This window comes from Marmota flaviventris, chromosome 9 (genome assembly GCF_047511675.1).
Source record: "Marmota flaviventris isolate mMarFla1 chromosome 9, mMarFla1.hap1, whole genome shotgun sequence".
NCBI lineage: Eukaryota > Metazoa > Chordata > Mammalia > Rodentia > Sciuridae > Marmota > Marmota flaviventris.
The window spans coordinates 1,272,049-1,291,216 of NC_092506.1; the positions used below are offsets into that span (position 1 = coordinate 1,272,049).

At 61.5% G+C, this 19,168-nt stretch overlaps 1 protein-coding gene across 1 annotated transcript; it reads right to left on the reverse strand.

The window, feature by feature from the left end:
* Positions 1-938: 938 nt before the first annotated feature.
* On the reverse strand, positions 939-17,645 carry Dusp8 (dual specificity phosphatase 8). Its single transcript, XM_027953649.2, has 7 exons — positions 17,560-17,645; positions 11,715-12,036; positions 10,142-10,280; positions 5,706-5,872; positions 4,908-5,067; positions 4,574-4,697; positions 939-4,359 (listed from the first exon to the last, which is right to left on the reverse strand). The coding sequence occupies exons 2-7, from the start codon at positions 11,943-11,945 to the stop codon at positions 3,309-3,311; spliced, it is 1,872 nt and encodes a 623-aa protein (XP_027809450.2). The 5' UTR covers positions 11,946-12,036; positions 17,560-17,645; the 3' UTR covers positions 939-3,308.
* Positions 17,646-19,168: the final 1,523 nt, after the last annotated feature.

Here is a 19,168-nt window from a genome sequence, read left to right on the forward strand (position 1 = left end):
CTCACACACATGTGCATACAGACACACTTGCATGTGTTGGACCCGGTGTCGCATCACTGCTTTGAAGTACATATCTGCTTGCAAAGTGGGAAGGGTCCCTGGACGGATCAGCCAAACCTCTCACAGTTGCTGATCTGCTGAGGAACCGCCTGGAAACTCCAGACAGCACTTTGAGTGGTGGTTGGTGCATCCTGAGAGCTGGCTACATTCGAGCTGCTGCTGGACTGACTCCTGAGCCAATGTGAAGAGACATAGAAAAGATTCTCTGGAAGTCCACCCTTGGGAGCGTGGGAGGATGCTCACGGCCACGTGGCTGTGATGCCCCACAGTCGATAAGCCCAAGCCAAGGGCTGCGCTCACACTGTGGAATCTGTGCAGCTGGTGCACACCAGGATGCTCTGGGCGGGGTGCATGTGTGCAAGCCGAGGCCAGGCTACCTCCAGGGAGAGGAACCCAGTGGCTGGACACAGGGTAGGACACACGGCAGCACTTTCCACCAGATATCCTGTGTCCTTTTGATCCTGGTACCATGCACAAGTGGTACTTAGTAGATCCCATTTCTAATGGGAAAGCTACTATCTAGCATGCACACACAGGTACAGACCTCTGCAGGGCTGCATCCAGCTGTTGACAGTGGGGCTGTGGGTGAGGGGAGTTTTTAAGTCTTCTACTTTTACTAGCAGGTAATAATAAAAAAGGATATTTTACAGGGTAAGAGTGCACCCGAGACCAGTCCCTCCTCATCCTGGCCACAGGGGACAAGCTGCCCCCTCCCCCAGCACTTTGCTCACACAGCAAGAGGCAAGCAGCCTTTCCAGGCCCAATGCACCAGGGTCATGGCCTCAGGGAGCTTCCAGACTGCTCCCCACCCCCACCCCTGCCCACCACCTGCATGAAGAAAGAGGCAGCCAGGCTCTGGGAAAACATCCATCTTAGGATTTATTACAGCACATTGTTTCCAAATACAAAAGGAGGGAACAGGAAAGTGCAGCCCATGGGGGCAGGAGTCTGAAGGGCAGCAGGCTGGCGTCCCAGTCCTCAGGGACCGGGAGCCTTGGGTGGGGGACTGGCCGCTTCTCCTGCGCTGGACTTTCCAGCAAATAATAGGAGGGGGCCAGGTCCATTCTGGGCCATCTCAATGCCAGGCAGTGGCCAGGTGGGTGGGGTAGGATGGGTGGAGAGGCTTGGATGGGACCCAGTGACCCCTCCGTACCTCAGACAGTAGGTGGAAAGGGACCAGGGAAGAGCTTGTGCCCAGCCTCCCTGGCATACAGGAGGTGGCAGCCAAGACCAGTGTCACAGAGTGAGAGCAGAGACAGGCTGCCAGCCCTATATACCCCAGGACAGAAGCCACACCTGGGGAGGGCAGGAAAGGGGCCTTGGGACCTGCCCCAGAGTTTGGGGGCTCAACCAGTGGCCCCAGACCACTGTCTCCGGGACAGCAGGGGTGGGGCGAGGAGGGGGGAGCCAGTGCATCCTCCACACCCAGGGTCACCTCAGAAACCCAACACGACAGACAGGAGGCAAATTTACATAATTAATAATAATAATATTAACCAATAATAATAAATACTTAAACCTCTAATCCATAGATTGCAAATACAACAATGATAGCTTATTTTTGGGGGGACAGGGTGGGTGGGACAGAGGGAGCAGGAACAGGACTTTTGCCGAAAGGAGGAACAACAGGAACACAGAGTGTAGGTCAAATGAAGAACAAATAGAAAGACAAGGCCGAGGGGGTGTTGGGGGCAGCAGGCTGCAGGACCCAGGCCTGCTACAGGAGCCAGTCCTGCGTGAGCCTCCCTCTGGCCAAGCCCTTGGCCCCTTCCTAAGGTGACAGCCAAATCCTAGACTCTAGGACACCTGAGGGGCAGGGACCTGTATCTTGCCCTCAAAGCCTTGTGTCCCTATGACTTAAGAGAATATGGGACAGTGACGGGGGTTTCTCTTTTGCCTTTATCCCGAGGCTGGAGGCTGGCCCTCCTGGGCCAAAAAGCCCCCTGGGGGGTGGGGCTGGCACGTCACCTTGAAGATACAGGGAGAGTGCCCTGGGAAAGGGGTGTACTGGGGGTTTCTCTCCTGAGAGGCCCCTGTGGGGGTTGGGGCAGAAAAGGGGATTTCTCCAGCATCTGCTCCTGTCTGGGGCCTTCCTCTGCCTTAGGATGGCTCACCCAAAGTCAGAGGCCCCATCCCCTGGAAGCATGCAGGTTTGGCAGGTGTGAACTCCCTGTGCAAGGCAGGCCTGTCTTCCAAGGCCACTCAGCCTGCAGGTGTCCACCTGAATTCCAAGACCTGCCTGAGGCTGGTGTTGGGTTGGAGAAGAGCCCAGAACAAGATCCTAAACCCATGCCCTCCTCACAGACGGGCCCAGAGCCCTGGCTAGCCTGGCTCCTCCTGCTTGACACAGGAGTCCCGGGGAGCCCAGGTCTCTCACTGGGCTTCCCCCTGGGCAGGGGCTTTAGGGGGCATCCCCAAGGAGAGGAGATGGGAGCAGCCTCCTCTGAATGGAGGCCATTCTGAGGAACAGAGCGACTCAGGCAGGAGTGGGAAGCCATTTCCAACCCCATCCCTGTCCTGGAGGCCACCGTACCTGACTCTTAGGAGTCCCCTTTGCTAAGCCCCTCTGAAAACCCTAGCCCCATTGGACCCAGTGCTCACCAACACCTGCCAGGGAACAGCAATGGGGTGGTGGGCAGCAAGGTGCTCCTCAAGTCAAGACTTGGCACCTGGAGCTGGGGGTTGGCACCTCCTGGGAGGGCCCCAGCTCCCAGGGCCCCTCCCCCACTTATGGCTTTGGTGCAGAGCCCAAGAAGGGAGAAGAGAAGGGACATGGGAGAAAGGAGGCAGGAGGGGAAAGGGAGGTTCTGCGGCTCAGTTTGTGGCAAAGTTTTTTTTTTTTTTCTCCTTTTTCCCCTTTTTCTTAAGTAAAAAGTGCACGAAAGCTGGCAGCCTCTTTGCAAGGTCAGCAGTGTTTCCTGGGGAGGGAGCGGGAAGGGGCCCCAGCCTGGCACCCAGCTTGCAACTGAAGGTGGCCTCCTATTGCTTAGAAACTGTGTTTCAGTTAAATACCAGACAGTAAAAATAGAGCTCCGAGGCCCGCCCTGCACTGTTGCCAAATCATTGCCAGAATGAACAGCTTAAATAAATAAAAAAATCGAAATATTTACTTCTCGATAAAAATCGCAGTAAAACCATTTACCTTTCTTTGCATTATATATAATATATATTTATACTGGGTCCGGCTACTGGCGGCCGAGCCCGGAGTGCTGAAGACAGCAGAGGGGCGCGGAGACCCCACGGAGGGGTCAAGACACCTCGATGACCTCCACGCTTCCGGAGAAGCTGGCCTGCTTGCCCAGACCGGCCAGGTCCTCGCCGCGCGCGCGCCCCTCCACCATGCCCTCCTCGAACTCCATCTGACAGCTGCGCCGCTTGAACTGCGTGTCGGGGGCCGGCTCATCGGGCCAGCCGGTCCGCGCTTCCCGGGGCTCAGCCCGGGCCGCCTCCCGCCGCCGCAGGTCACTGCCTGGTCCTGGTACACCAGCCCGGCCGAAGGCTGAGAACCGCGTGCCACCCGCCCCCTGCGCGCCCTCGGGGCTGAAGCACCAGGGCCCGTCTGGGGACGGAGTGCCTGGGGAATCCAGGGGAGGCGCCCAGGTTCCTGCGCCAGCCGGCTGGCCTGGTCCGGGCAGTCCAGCCGACAGGGCTGAGAGGCCATGCCGCGGAGTCTGCCTGGCTGCATCGCCAAAGTTCAGGCCGAGGCCATGGGCTGGGGAGCGCGCAGGAGAGCCAGCGGGAGGCCGGGGCCGCCGGCGGGGACGTGGGCGCGCCTCCGGTGCTGGGTCCGGGCTGTCGGGGCTGGGCGAGGGGAGACCCAGCGTACCCCCCGACGGGCTGTCCAGCTTACAGAGCTTAGGGGCCTCTCCAGGGTCAGGCGGGCCCGGGCAATCTGGCCGCCGGCTGGGGGCGTAGGCGGACTTGATGTCCAGCGAGAAGGAACGCTTGAGGCGGTTGGTATCTTGGAGGCGGTCGGAGGAGAGGTGTAGGCCATGGAGGCCCTGCTGTAGTGCGCTGGTAGCCCGGGCCATGGGCACTGGGGCCTCCCCACCGGTGCTTGGGCTGCCCTCCCTGGCTGCGGTAGTCGCTGCGTTCCCCGTCGCAGCGCTCTCTGAGGTAGGTGGTGGCAGCCGGGGCAGTGGGACCCCTGCCGCAGGGCCTGGGAGGGATTCAGGGGTCCCAGGGTGGGTCGCATCACCCTGCAGGGCAGCCAGTAGCTTCAGGCTCCGCTCATACTCCAGCAGCTGGCCCAGGAAGTTGAAGTTGGGCGAGATGGATGGGCGCCGGTCCTTCACAAACCTGGAGTGGGCAAGGAGAGGTAGTCAGTGGGAGAGGCTCTCACCAGGTCCCACACATCAACTGATGTGTGCCCACGGACTTCGACTTCCCCTTCCTGGCCAGGGCAGGAGGTTGGGCCATTCGGATGCCAGTGGGTGGAGAGGGGAAGGGAGGGGATGCTGTGGGCCATAGGTTGCTGAGTTCAAGCACCTGGAACCCAGGAGGAGTGCAATACCTGTAGGCGTCATCAGAGGACATGCCCATGGTCTTCATGATATAGGCGATGGCGATGGTGGCAGAGCGGGAGATGCCAGCCAGACAGTGGACGATGACTTGGCAGCTGGACAGCTTGGCTTTATCTGGGAGCAGAACCATGGGGACCAAGTGAAAGCTGAAATTGCTAGGCCCCTCCCTCCCTTTGGTAGCAACCCCCCCCACACACCTGTATCAACAGTCCCAGCTACTTCTCAGGGACCCCTCCCTTGCCTGAGCAGAGTGGCCACAGTGGCTGGCCTCCCCTCTGTCTCAGCTTGCCCTCCTGGGAGGGGAGCAGCAGCACCCAGCCTCACCAATGAACTCGATGGACTTGTCCAGCCAGGGCAGCAGCTTCTCGCAGTAGTTGTCATTGATGGGGATGCGCAGGAAGTGGCTCTCGCAGATGAAGTCTGGCTTGGGGCAGGAGTTGCTGGCATTGAGGACATAGCTTATTCCATTTTGGGTCATCAGATCCTGGAGGGGAAGGAGGATGGGTTGAAGAGGTGGCAGAGAAAAGAGAAGCCCCCTGGTGGGGTTAGACGCTCTTCTTCTCTGCAGCCTGAAGGCCGTGAGTGTTGGGGTGCTCCTGAGCCTAGATCCCAAGCCCCAGTTGGTCCTGGTTCATGTGGAAGGGGCTGGGCCTAGGAGCTCCCTCCCATCTCAACACAGAACCCAAAGGCCTTGAGCCGGAGCTGGGGGGGCCGCTGGCCTCCCTGCAGCCCCGCCCACAGTCTGCGGTAGGCTCCCAGGAATTTCATGGTTGCCTGGGCGGTGCCTTTACCCTTTTCCCTTGTCACCATTTTTAAAACACGGGATTCTTTCAGAGCTGGCAGGGGCCCAGTGACATCAGCAGTTTGGCATGCGGGCTCCAGCTCCACCACGGAAGGGGCTGGGAGCCTGCCTCTCCACCCAGCCCTGCTGGTGCCTCCCCCATGCCCTGCTCCGCTACGTTGGGCTGGGGCCCTCTGTTGTCCTGTGCCCCCATCACATGCTCTCCCACCCTGGTTCATCCATCGCCCCTTCCCTCTTCCTCCCCCAGGCTACCCCAGGAGTTAGCTCTTGAACCCCTGCTTCTTTCCCTTGTCAGCCAGAATCCCTAGCAGTGCACACACCTTATTTAGGACGTCTTTCTGAGAGCCCAGGTAGAGGTGAGGCAGGATGCGGGTCAGGCCCACACTGGGCACAGGCAGGCAGGGCTGGGAGAGGCTCATGGGCAGCAGGGTGGCAGGCTTGCCCTCGCAGAGGCCAGGGAAGCAGGAGGAGAAGGTGGCAAACCCGCCTGTAGGAGGAGGCACGGGAGGCACGTCAGGCCGGCTGGCCAGCTGGGGCAGGAGAGAGAGCCCGGGCACTGCACCCGCTGCCGCAGCTCAGCCACACCCTACCGACCCTGCGCAGAGCTGGCCAGCCAGCCTCTGGCCCAGGTACCTGGTCTCCTGCTGGCAGGCCTCTCTGCCACGCTGGGGGCGCGTGCTGCCGCCCATTTACAGCCTGCACCTACGCCCACATTCCTTCTCATACTAATTAAGGGATGGCCCCACTGTGGATGCTGCTGTGATGCCCATAAATGTGGGGTCGAGGTGGCCAGCTAGCACAGCATGCGATGGCCCAGGCAAGGGCTGGCTCCGACCCCCACAGGGTCTCCTGTTGAGGGCAAGGGTCACACAGCTTGGGGAGAAGCACCGTCCTCAGTCCCAGCACACCGCTGGCCCAGGGCCAGGCCAGGCCTCCCGTCTCCTCTGCTGCACTGATGCAATCCCTCCCTGACTCCACTTGGCTGGCAGCCCCACGCCTGGGCTCTGGTGCCAGGCCTCCGAGGTAAGGGCTTCTAGAGGGCCCTTCCCTGCCCCGGGCATGACATCACCCACTAGGATTGGCATAGCCCGCAGGGACATCTGTGTTCTGGTCGGAGCTCTGTTCCACCAACAGGAGAAACCTGGGCACAGGGAGCATCTGCCCCTGCCACATGGCAGGCGTGTGCCCTGCCACCTTCCAGGTGCAGGCAAGTCCCAGGCCCCAGACTATGAAGGGAACCTTCCACTGACGGCTGAAGAGACTCAAGCAGGAGTCCCTGGTGTGTCTGACTCAGCCACACAGGGCACAGCAGGCCTCTGGCCTCAGTTTCCTTATCCTGCCTGCCACACAGCATTGCTGTGCAGCTCAAAGATAAGAATGACTAGGGAGACAGGAGAATGGACCTGGCCACACCTGACCTGGCTGGGGTGACTGCTGAGTCTGACCAGGCACTGGGCAGCACCCATCCAGTGGCCACCAGTTCTTGATAGGGCAAGCTGAGACCTGTCTAGAATTCCCCGGGGTGTCCACATTTCTTGGGAGACAACCCTCATAGCGAGTGGGTTCCTGTTTCTGGCCTCAACCGATTATCTAGCACATGAGACAGTAGCTCAGACCCACCCCATCCCATGGGAAAGGGCAGGAAAGTGGAGGCAGGGTCTTGGGCCTGGGAATACCCATGCTATTTCCTGCCCTGGTCTTCAGGAGTGGGTGCCAGGGACCTCCACACTTCTTGAGGACAGAGAAGTCTGGCACTTTGGCCTCACCCCGGTCCAGTTCACAGATAGCTGATACAATATCCACCCAGAATGTGTGCTGTGTGGGCTTCCTGTACACCCAAAGAAGGCTTGACTTGGAGGGGGCATGGAGATGACCTGGGAGCATTCAGGCCCTAGCTTTGGAGGAGAAGTGGTTCCTTCCTTAGGAACTGCTGGCTGGACAGGAAGGAGCAGGTGATGTTGGCACTGGGAGTGCTGCAGCTCACAGGTCCCCTGAGGGGAGGTTGAGCTGGGTGCTGTGGGGGCTGGTGGGGGGCAGGGGGCGGGGGGGCGCGCTCCTGCTCACAGCCCAGAGCCAGGGTAGCCCTGCATGTTCCTGCAGAGGTCAGGACCTGGGAGGGTTGGGTCTCTCCAGACTCTTCCCCAGTGCATGCTTCTCCCCGACTCTCCCAGGGACCTCTCTGCTCTCCCTGCCCCTGGCCACAGCATGGGGTGTGGATTCCATCAGAGTCCCCCCCCCCCCCCCCCCCCCCCCCCCCCCCGGTCTCCTCCCAAAGCAGGGAAGTTCTGGCATGTGTGGCCACCTGGTAGCCTTCTCAGCCATGTCCCAGGGAAGTCTCCCAGGACCCCCAGGCAGAGCCAGGCAAGTTGGGTGTTTCTATAGAGTCTCTAGGTTTCAGGATTTCAGAGCTGTCAGGGCTCTGGGGATGTTCTGGCAAGGGAGGGGCACCAAACTTTAATGAGTGGGTCTCTGTGGGGCCTAGGAGCCTCCCTAGCCTCCAGCCATTTCCCAAGGACACCTTCCTACAGCCCACCAAGGCTGCCTGTTCTCTGGGGTCATGGAGGGCACACCTGCTAGCCACAAGGAAATCTCAGACACACGCCAAAGGGCAGGTACTGGCATGTGTGCCGCCAGACAGACCCCACGTTCACCTTTCCTGCTGCCCCGAGAACAGGGTCCCAGACTCGCAGCTGCCTGCATGGGAGCACAGAGCCCGAAAGGGTTCCCAGTCCCTCTGGACTCAGGGAGGGCTCTTGCTGCAGCTCCCGTGGGGGTAGAGGGCCTTCTGGGGTGTCTGGACTGGGCTGCAAGGGCTGGGTTGGGGGCACTATCGTGACACTACCTGCCCTCCTTCTGGAGGACCGACACTCCAGCAGGCACTGGCTCCAGGGAGGGCACACCGCTGCTTTGAAGAGCTAGGCCCTCTCCTGTCCCTGCCCCTGCTGGACAGGACAGCCTGTAGCAGCGGTGGAGTGGGGGCTGGGTCACAGTAGCAGACCCTGGATTAACAGTGCTGCTCCTGCTTGCCGCAGATCTGCCCTGCCAGGGCGTCCCCTTCCCTCCACTGTGCCACCCTCCTCTCCCTGGCCCTCCTCTCGCCCGGGCCCAGGAGTGAACAACAGAGGAGCCGGGACCAGGCACCCCTGCTGGTGGTCACGGCAGGCAGCTCCCTCCCTACTCCCCACTCCCCTCCTTCTCACTGCTCAGGGGAGGGCTGGCTCAGAGCAGGGGCTATGCCCACCTGAGGGAGGAGGGCTGGTGGGCAAGGCCAGGAGGCTGGCCTGAACTCGAGTCCTGACTTGGTGTCGCCATGAGCCCACCTCATGTGATGGGACCATGCCTCCTTCCTGGCTAGGCCGTTTGAGAACTGGGGACAGACGTAGACCTGGTAGGGGTGGATATTCAGAGTGCGAAGAGCAGGTGGAAGCTGAGAGCTGAGTGGGTAGGGACAGACAAGACCAGCCATGCCCGCCAGGCAAACCCCAGCCTCCCACCCCGTACCCCCAGGGAGGTAGGCCCTTCTGAGCGCTGGCCCCCTCCCTAAGCAGATCAGGGAGGTGTGTTCCAGACCCACTTCTGACTCTCAGAAAAGCCTCATGGCTCCCACTCCTGGCGAGGTGGCAAGCTGGACCCAGAAGGGTTCCTGTTATGCCCAGGACTCCTCCCTCCCTCCACTCTGACTTGGCCTCCAAACGGTAACCTAGGGGAAGAGGACTAGATTCCAGGGTGTGCAGCTCTGTGCTGTGCTTATGGGTCCCAAGTTCACACACAGGCACCGCAAACCACCGATGCCCCCAGACATCACAAGTGGGACACATGGCTGCAATTGCCAGGTGCCCAGCACGGTGACCGCAGGGTGGGTGTCAACTCATTCAGACACAAGAGACTATAGCAAGTACCTTGCATGTGGTACAGAACCCCAAGCCTCCTAGATGCCCCTCAGGAGGCCTACCCAGCAGCTTGACTAATGTGGTCTGCAGGTCCCCAAGGCCTGGGTTGGGGGCCACTGTGCCTGCTAGGTACCAAAGCCAGAGGGCCAGCCTGGTTGCTCGCTGGCCATCCCACTGTCCTCCACAGGGTGGGTATGTGCTGTCTTGAGCCTCCACTCTCCACCTGCCTGCTACACCCTGTGGTGCACAGAGGTTGGGTTGCGGGAATGCTGATAAAAACCTCAGACCCAGGGGGGGAGCGTGGGCATTCCTGGGACACACCATCTGGCTCCTCTGGGACCTGGGCCACCTCCCCAGGAAGTAGATCCCACAGAATCCCTCTCACCATTGCCTGTGAGTGTGCACGTGCGTGAGTGAGTGTGTGTGTGTGTGCCAGGGGCTTTCAGTCTCCAGTGTGGAGCCACAGGGCCAGGGCTGCTGATGCAGAACAGGTAACCCCAGGCAGCAGCCCTGGCTAAGCAGGCTGTGGTCAGCTGTGGCCTTCAGGGAGACCCCCTTGGTACAGACCAGTTCTAGCTCACACAGATTCCCAAGGGTGGGGCCTCTGCCTCTGCCCTGTGACCCAGAGCTTGGGTCCCTGGCCCTGCTCTAAAAGAACTGGCCTTGGGGTTTCCTCCTGTCTACCTTTCTACCTGCTGACCATGGCGGCAGGCCAGGTTACCCAGGTCCTGAAGCGTGAGAACTAGAGGCACTGAAGCCTCCCCACTGCCCCAGCAGACACTGGCCTCCTTGGACACCCCATCCCAGCCAAGGAGACAGTGGGGAAAGAGGAGAAGGTGTCCCGGCAGGGGCCCCTTTGAGCTCACCTGTGAGGATGGCCACACTGTCGAAGCAGCCGTCCAGCTTGCTGAGCAGGATGGACAGGAAGCTGTCTGCTGCCAGCACACTGGCGTCCCGAGTGCTCTGGTCATAGACCACCACGTCCTGTGGTTCCGTGGCCTCCACCTGGGGACCGTGAGGGCAGAGGTCAGGGCGCCATGGGCACCCATCAGGTGCCCTGTGTCCTGCCACTGCCTGTTGCCTCTGGTTCAGGGAAAGAGTGAGGGGTCAGAGGCCCAGAGGAGGGGGTGCTGTCACCTTGCTCCCTGAGGGTGGGCAGGTGCCGCCACAACCTCACACATTCTCCTTCACCTGCCCAGACACACACACTCACATACCCCACCTGGGCAGGTGCAAACACCCATGGCCTTGCAGACAGGCATCAGACCAGGGAAAGACAGAGGGGCTCATGATGAAGGAAATAGAGTGGCTGTCCACTGTGGCCAGGCCCATGTCGGAGACACAGGAGAGTGACAGGTCCTGTGCCACATGTATGAGGTCTGAGCTGCCTTCCAGGGTGGCTGAGCCATCCTCAGGCTCTTAGAAGCATGTTTCTTGGATTTCAAAGCAGTGCCCTGGGTCCAGGCTCAGTGAGCTGACTGCTGGCCCACCTGACTCCTCTCCCCTCCAGCCCCTTGATGGAGGAACTGAGGCTGCAGGGGACCCCACCTGCCACGCCAGGATGCAGGCCTGGGGCTCCTGCTGCCCTCCTCCCTACCCCACAGGCCAGTCTTGGGGCCAGATGTTGAGCGTTTTTGCTCAGACAGGCTGAGGTCCCCACCCCCCAAGCACACTCAGTCCTTAAGCCAGCTGAGCCACCAACCCTGGCTGGATGATGTCATCGGCAGCCAATGGGATTGCACTCTGGCCGGGAGTCCTCATTGGGGGTGATTAATCACAGGATTCCCTTCACTGGAGCCACGGGGAGCCATTCTGGCCTTGAGTGGGGACTCCTGACAAGCAGCCATCCCACCTGGCTCCTCTCACATCCCAGCCTGCAGTGGGGAAGAACTGTGACCAGGATGCTCCCTAAGCCTCCAGGCTGCCCCAACCTAAGGTGGTAGGAGGGGTTGCTGCTGCCCACACAGGTCACTGGCTCAGTGTCTCTCCCTAGTAGCTGGATTCAGTGGTTCTGAGGAGAAATGAACTGTCCAAATGAACTGTTCCTTCCTGCAAGGACATTCCTGGGGGGCCACAGAGAGAATTCTGGCTCACTGAAGACCCCGGGGGTGAGGGAAGGACTGGGAAGCTAGCCATATGGACTGCTCAGCGTGGGCCCCAGACCACTCCTCCTGCCCTCATGGCAGTCAGAGTGGCCACCCAGCTGTGCCTGCGTGTGTGTCAGCCCCCTGGCCCCTGTGTCTCTCGTCGTTCTCTGTACCCTGTGAGGGGCTACACCTCGGTGTGGCAAGCCCACCACCTCGATGATCTGAGTGGGCACGCAGACAGGCAGGAGGCTGGCAAATGAGCAAGACAGCCCAGTGTGGGTTCAGGGGCAGAGGAGGTTCTGCTGTGCACTAAGAGGTGACGGGGACACTCTCGGGGACAGGCGAAGGGTACCTGACTGCGCACAGCGGGCTGGATGAGCTCCGCGATGGTCACTTTGCCCTGCTGCAGCCGCCGCTTCACCAGCTTGGAGCAGCAGATGTTGACGGAGCTCAGCACGTGCCAACTGTTGTACTCCACAAAGGAGCGGCTGTCAATGACCAGAGGCCCCCCAGGCCCGCCTCGCAGCAGGCTGGCCAGCTTCTTGGCGTCCATCACTTTCCTCGGGAGCCGGTCCCCGGCCATGGTGGGGCAGTGTGTGGTGGGGAGGGTGACCCTGAAGTGAGGAGGGTACGGCCTTGCGGCGTGGAGACTGCCCTAGTGCATGGTGCCAGACCTGAGGGAGAGGCAGGCTGTCAGCAGCGCCACAGGCCCCGGGGGGGGGGGGGCAAGAGACTCCTGGGCAGGCTGGAGCTGGAACCCGGACATGCACCTGGAGCACTTTGTCCCAGACGCATCAGTCTCACCCAGGGTGGAGGACACAGGAGACCCTGTCCAGCCCCTGCACTGTCCAGTCCTGGCATCAGCAGCTGCTCAAGGCACAAGGAGGCAGAGGAGGGTAAGAGGGACCCAGAAAAAGGGTCCAGACTGTCCCCAGGGTCCTTCCTCTGGACCCTGGCATGCATCTACACTCTTCTGTTCTCTGGCCCGTTGGCCTCTTCCTTATCTACCCACCCCGAGTAAGACGGGTCCAGAGCTTGCCCTCGCCCCTCTGCCCTCCGCCCAGCTAGCTGCCCTTGCCCCTGCCCTCCTTCCCTGGCACAGTGCCACAAGGCCAATCCCTAGAGGCTCATCTCCCAGGGCAGCTCTCTGAGCCGATAATCCCAACCCTGGTGGGGGCGGGGGCTGGCACTGCCTCTGCTAGCTATGGCTCCTGGATGCTGAAGGCCAGGGTGCTGGAGGAGGAGCCTGGATGTGAGGACAGGGACTGCACTGCCCCAGTTCTGCAGGCCGAGGCTTGGCCCACGCTACCTGCTGCACAAAGGGGTGGGTTTGAGTGCATGGCCCCTGTGGGGTGTGCGGGGCAGTGCTCGGGGCAGTGCTCGGCGCAGCAGCGGCCTGGGGTCTCAGGGCCCCTTCGGGGCAGCCTGCAGATGAAGGTCAGAGCCCCAGAGGTCCTCAGCATGGCCCCAAATGTCCTCGGGCTGAGGGGTGTTTAGAGGTGGCAGGCACCTGGGGACACTGGAAGCCCTTCCTGCAGGCTTGGTGTCAAGTCCTATATCCCCTGTCACCGGCCAGCACTGGCCTTTCTCTAGGTGCCCTCAAGCCTCACAGCCCCTTAGCAGACACAGTGTCAGGGATGACAAGTCTGCTTTACATATGGGGAAAAGGAGGCTCAGGGCAGGGGTGAGACCCACCCAGGTCACACACAAGGAGGCTGGACAGAACCCAGGGTCTGGGTGGCCCCGCGTGGCTCCAGCCCCCCAGTGCCATGGTAGCCTTTCAGTGGAGGTCTGTACTGTACCATATCTGTACCAGCCCAGGGCGTACCCCAGAGCCTGTAGCAGAGGGACAAGGTGGGCAAAACCCCCTCAATGAGCCCTCAACCCACAGCCACGTGGGGCCCTGGAGTGGCACACCTGACCTCAAGACATTACAAACAGCTCCATGAAGCTGGGGACCACAGTGACAGCTGCCACTTGCTCTCTATCCCCTGGGTCAGCTCTTAGGCCAGTGGGTGACGGCTGTCGGCAGAATCCCAGAGAGGGGGCAGAGTAGCTAGGCGGGTACAGAGGAGCCTCGACACAGCCACCAACAGATGTAGTGGGGCAGGATGGAGCCCTGCTGCCCCTGGCCACCCCCAGAACTCCTTTCCTCGGGCACTTCCGGCTCAGCCCCTGACCTCTCCCCTCCTGCCCTGCCGCAGCTGGCCTCACTAGGCCAGAAGGGTAGCCGTATGCTGAGCCACAAAACTGTGGAGTGCTGAGGGGCAGCACAGGGGCATGGGGACCGTGAGTCCCACTCACTGATTCCCATGCCTGCCATCTCTCCTCATTCCTCCACTGGGGGAAGGCCAGGATTGCTGCCTCTCCCTGGGGCCAGTTCAACAGTGACAATCCCTGCCTGCTGAGTGAGGGGTTTCCTACCTACTTGCTGAGGGGATTGCTGCCTCCTGAAGGGGGCCCTGCCTACAGATTTAATTCCTATATGAACTGTCTTGGGAAGTTCTCCTCAATTCTAACCTGAATCCTGTACAAGTTGGTGAAGGGCCAGCAGGTCTTCTGGACAAGAGAAAGCAGCTTGTGCAGGCCTGGGCAGAACTTCTGCCCTGGGCGGCTAGAGCAAGAGCAGGCCACAGTGAGGTAGGGACACTGGGGGCTGGGGGTCCCCAGGCTTGCCACCCCAGAGCCTCAACATCCTCACCTGCTAAGTGGGCAATGCTCTCACCTGAAGCAACAGAAGCAGAGGACGCCCAGTACAGAAGGACAGGCAGCTGGGAGAGGCCCAGCACTCACAGGCCCTGGCCCTTACACAGCCCTGAAGGAAGCTGGGATGGACAGGTGCCCATTCAGAAGACAGGCAACCAGCGCAGGCCTAGGAGGGTGGTGGTGGAAGGCCTGACCCAGAGGGAAGGGCAGGGAAGGGCAAGTCTGGTTGCAGGGCCCTGGGTGGGAGCTGGAGAGGTGGGCAGGTGGCTCAAGGCCTAGTACCTGGTCCCTGCCCTGCCTCCCAGGAACCCTCGGAGCTGAGGCTTGGCCCTATTAGCCACTATAGTATTGTTATTTGCAGCCGAGGGGGACTCATTAGCAACTTAGCACCTCCATCGTCACCATGGCAACGCAGAGGTGCCAGGCAACAGCCACAGCAGCCACAGCGCAGGCTGCTGTGCTCTGCTGAGCCGCAGGTCGCCCCTCCCCGCTGGCTCCCACTCCTCACAGCAGGTGCCCTGTAGCTGGGCCTGCCTTGGCCCCAGCCTGTGAAGAAGCCCGTCCCCCCACCCTGCCCTACCTACTCTTAATTCCCAGGATCCACCTCGCACTGCAGTTCACTGGCTCCCGCCTGCCTCCTCTGAGGCTTTCTTGTCAGCATGGGGAAGGTCTGGCCAGAGCACACCCTCCTGCAGAAATCTCTGCACCCTGGTGCCCCCAGGGTGCATGCTGGGGGGTGGACAGGCCCTCCCCTTTGGCCTTCGCCAGATGCTCTGATCAGAGTCCAGAGCTGGGCGGAGTATGTGGGGAGTGGAGAGGTTGGGCCAGCCCTGAGCAGGTCAGCAGGGTTAGGACAAGCAGGGGGAACTGAGGCAGGCCAGCACCCCATCAAGCCCCCCCCCCCCAGGCCTGACCCATATCCCATTCCTGGGAACCTAGGAACCTGGGAACCAGGGTGGGAGAACAGCTGTCACCCTGCTATTTCAGAGCCTGGTGTGGGCAAGAGGAAGTCCTAGTGGGGCAAGACCTGCAGGTACAGTCTGAAGGGCTCAGAGGAAAGGGGGCCCCAAGTCCAATGTCCCAGGCTATGACCTTCCAGCTCCCTCACAGCCCAGCCTGGCTCCTGGGCCCACACTGCCCTCTGCAGATGCAGGAAGACACACACCGTTGAACCTGGATGGCCTACAATCTACCTCTCCCCGTGTGTAATTACTCTCATAGGGACGCAGGTGCGTACACATGAGGTGCCAGAGTGTGCACACGCCCATGTGCATATTCACACACATGTGCTCACCCTCTGCATACCAAAATCCCTGAGCATCTCAGTACACCTGTACCCCAGGTACTAGCTCTGAGAACTCACACACTGACTCCTACACCTAAGGCCTCCACACAGCATTCGTGTCCCCGAGCGCATAAGTGACTAGCAACAGTCAAGTACTGGGGCCTGCCACAACTGATAGCACACTCACCAAGCTACCTCCTGCTTACACCTAGTGAGAGGGAACTCACTACCTCTAGAGATGGCTCCCAGAGCCATCAGCCACTGGAGGACAGGGATGGTGTCTCTCTTCCCCTGCTCAGACAAGAACTTCAGACAAGAACTGATGATGGAGAACTCAGCTGCTGAGATGCTGGCTCACTGTCACCCAGGGGCACCTCTGGAGGCCAGGAAGGGAGACTGGAGGGGTCATCAGGAGACAGGGGTTCCAGTGCTCACAAGGGTTAGTCCAGTGCTCTTGCCCCTCCCTCCCCTCAGCTCCCTGGGGCAAGTGGGGACATAGTCTGCTTTGGCTGGGACAATGGTAAGGCCATGCAGAGCCAGCACTGGACTGGAGAGTGGCATGGAGGCCACCTCAGTTCCCAGGAACAGGAGTGGGCCCAGTCTGGGGTGGGAGAGGCACAGCAAGTAGGCCTTTGAGAGGGAGGCCAGAAGTTTCCCTCCACTCCCACCTGGCCCTTGCAGCCCCCCTGATCTGCAGGGCTGCAGTCAGTCACTGTCCCGAGCAGCCCAGAGGTGGCATCAGTCCTTGAAGTCTTGTGACCAGAGCCATTTCTCCCTTGCTGTGAGTTTGGACCCTTCCCTGCTTTCTCTAAGCTGCCCACGAAGGCCTCCCCAGACCTGCCACGGACCAGCCATTCTCTCTCCTGGGTCTCCAACGACGCAGTTGAAACTTCTGGGTCCAGACATCAGCACGAGCCCAAGAGAAGAGATGCCAGGAGGAGTCCTGACACAGGAGGACTTGAAGCTCTCTCTGCATCTCTGCTCCCAGGGGTAGCCTCCCCAAAGGCTGAGGGCAGGAGGGAAGAGAACTGCCCAGCAACTCTCCTGAGGCCCCACTGGAGGTATTTCAGTCAGACCTAAGGATGAACTTCTACCTCCTGGTCACATGATCTGCCCATGGGGCAGGTGCTTGTCAACTGAAGAGCAAATACACAGAACTCTGTCCTCCCTGTGCAGAGCCAGGCACTGCAGGCCACACTAATTCAAAAGGCTGCTCTGGGAGCAAGCAGGTGTGAGATGGTCTGTGGGGGTCCTCTGTGCTTCTACACAGACCCCTCGGGCAGGGGCATGCAGCACAGAGAGGGCTGCTCTCCTGCCTTGCCACATCCCACCCCATCCCGAAATGCACAACAGAGCACCGCAGGGCTAAGCCGAGCGTGCCACCGGCTTCCTCTTTCCCAGAATATCTCCAACCGCATCACTGCACCACCAAGGCCCCCAACTCCCCGGCAAATCCAGCGCACCTTTGCAGCAGGAGGTCAGAAAGCAAATTCTCCCAGCAGGGATGACTTGGTGGGGGCTGGGTCTATTGTGGCTCCTCCCTCTCCTGGCCAGGCTGGTCGGCACCCTGCAGCTGGCCTGCACCCCTCCCCAGGTGGGCAGAAGGCCTAGGAGGCTGGCTGAGCCGGCCCCTCCCCCAGCACCGCGTCTGCTTCTGCAGCCGGCAAGGATGGTCTTTATTCCGCATAGGCTGAGCACCCCCAAGGTGCGGGTGTGGAGCAGCCTGACCCAGAGGAGGATCTGCAGGTTCTCCCCGCGCAGATGTGGACCGAACCCTTTCCTGAGGCTTCCTGCGAGCCAAAGACCGTTTTTCCTATGGCCGGCCCAGGCTCCACATCTCCTACCGGCAAAGGACGACCTTCTCCCATTCTGGCCCCCAAAGGGGATGCGGCGTAGGGGCTCCGACAGCTCTGCGTTTGCATCAAATAACCCATCTGGGTCCTTAATTCACGTCCCCCCCCCCAAATAAGAAGGAATTTCGGGGAGAAGCAAAGCAGCCCCCCGGGCGTTGAGCCGGGCGGGGGTCCGCAGAGCGTACCCAGCGAGCCGAGGCCGGGGCTGGGCCCTAGTCCTGCGCTCGCGGACTGGGGCCGCCTCCTCCCGGGCGCCCGCCGAGAGACCTCGACGCTGCGCGGGTGTCGGGCGCTTGGGTCGACCCCTCCCCACCGGTTCTCCCGCTCCCCGCCGGGCCCGGCGCCCCGCTCACCTGGTTCTCTCTCACCGCCGGGACGCACCGGGACCCGCGCCGCACTCAGGGCGCTCGCTCCGCTGCGCCGCCCATGGGCCCGCCCGGGGGCCGCGCAGCCGGGGCAGGGGCCGGGGGGGCGCACTGGCCGCGTCGCCGCCGCCCTCGCCGCCGCCGCCGCCGCCGCCGCGGGGAGCGCTCGCTCGAGCCGGAGAGCGCGCACTGCGGGCGGGCACGCGCGCTCGCGGCGCGCATCCCAGCCCGCGACTCGGCGGGCGCGGCCGGCGGCTCCGGCTCAGCTCGGCCCGGGCTCGGGCTCCGGCGTCCGGGTGGGGCGGGGGCCGCGGAGCCGGCTCAGCAGCCTCGGGAGCAGCGAGTGACAGGCCCGGGGCGGAGGGCGGGGCCGCCAACAGGGATGAGGTCATGCCGAGCGAAAAAGCCCCTGACGTCACCTGCAGCCAATCAGCACGCGCAGCTCGAGGGCAGATGACGTCAGCCGTGCCCCGGCCCCGAGTGCAGATTAGAGGCGGCGGCCGCGGGGGCGGGGGTGCCGGGGCTCGCCGCCACCGCCCTCCGCGCTCACCTGGCACCGGCTCTTAAAGGAGCTACGCGGCGTCCCGGTCCCTTGCCCGGGCGACCGGCGGCGGTACTGGGGACCCCACCACCAGGAAGCCTTTCCAGCCTAGGGCTCAGCGTGGCCCCAGGACCCCCCTGCCTTGCTGCGCACAGACCCGCGGGCGGTCCTCCTGTCCATTTCCTTGGCGCGAAGGTCCTCTCCCTGCCGGCCTGGGCTGGAGCTGGAGCCGGCTTCTCTCCTGTCCCCAGTCTTTGTTCACACAGAGCCGCAGCCCGGAGGGCCTTCTTCAGCCCCCGTGCGGCCTGCGAGCGCGCGCACGACGGGCCCAGCAGGCGAAGCGTCTTACCTGCAGCATGCACGTTTACCCTTTACGCGACCCCTGGAGGTGGGAGCCCGGATCTCCACTTTGCTTGGGTGGAAATCGGAAGCTCCAGAGGCGACATGGTTTGTCTCAGGTCACAATCCCGTCAACGCTGGAGTTGGGCCGTTTCCAGAACTCTCTAGCGTTCTTGGGGCGGCACTGACCCTAACCCCACTCATGACCTCTAGCCTTTGATCCTTCCAGTGAAAACTCACCCCTCTACAGCCCTCCACGACCACCTTAATGTCACCCAGGCAGGCTGGGGAATGTCAGCCCCAGCCCACCACTGTGGGAACATAAGCACGTCCAGAGCGCTAACAAAACATAGATAATGACACCTTGGACCTTATTGGGCCGGAAGCACACGGGGGCCAGTTCTGAGGCCACTCCAAGGCACCTGCAAGTCTCAGGTGGCCACCCTAGGGACAGCTGTGGCTCAGGAGGGGCCTGGTGGGCCCAGAGTCCTTCACTCAAGTTCATCCATTATTTACTGAGCACCTTCTTTGTGCCAGGCCTTGTGCCCTGCACCAGACCCGAGAAAGAGAACAAAGAGCCCTGTATGTGGGAGCTGAGGAGCCCTGGGAGTCTTTGAAGGTAATGATTTGGGGAGGAGGAGTGTGACAGGACACCTCAGACATTTAAAAATTGCCCTTGAGTGAGGTGTTGGATGGACCATAGGGGCCATCACTCTC

Bases quoted from the DNA above. Each gene is read 5' to 3' on its own strand.
- Dusp8 (XM_027953649.2), bottom strand. From the start codon at position 11,945: ATGGCCGGGGACCGGCTCCCGAGGAAAGTGATGGACGCCAAGAAGCTG. The intron at 10,281-11,714 runs GTACCCTTCGCC...CACGGTCCCCAG, and splicing joins AGCCCGCTGTGCGCAGTCAG to GTGGAGGCCACGGAACCACA. The intron at 5,873-10,141 runs GTGAGCTCAAAG...CTCCTCCTACAG, and splicing joins CAGTGTGGCCATCCTCACAG to GCGGGTTTGCCACCTTCTCC.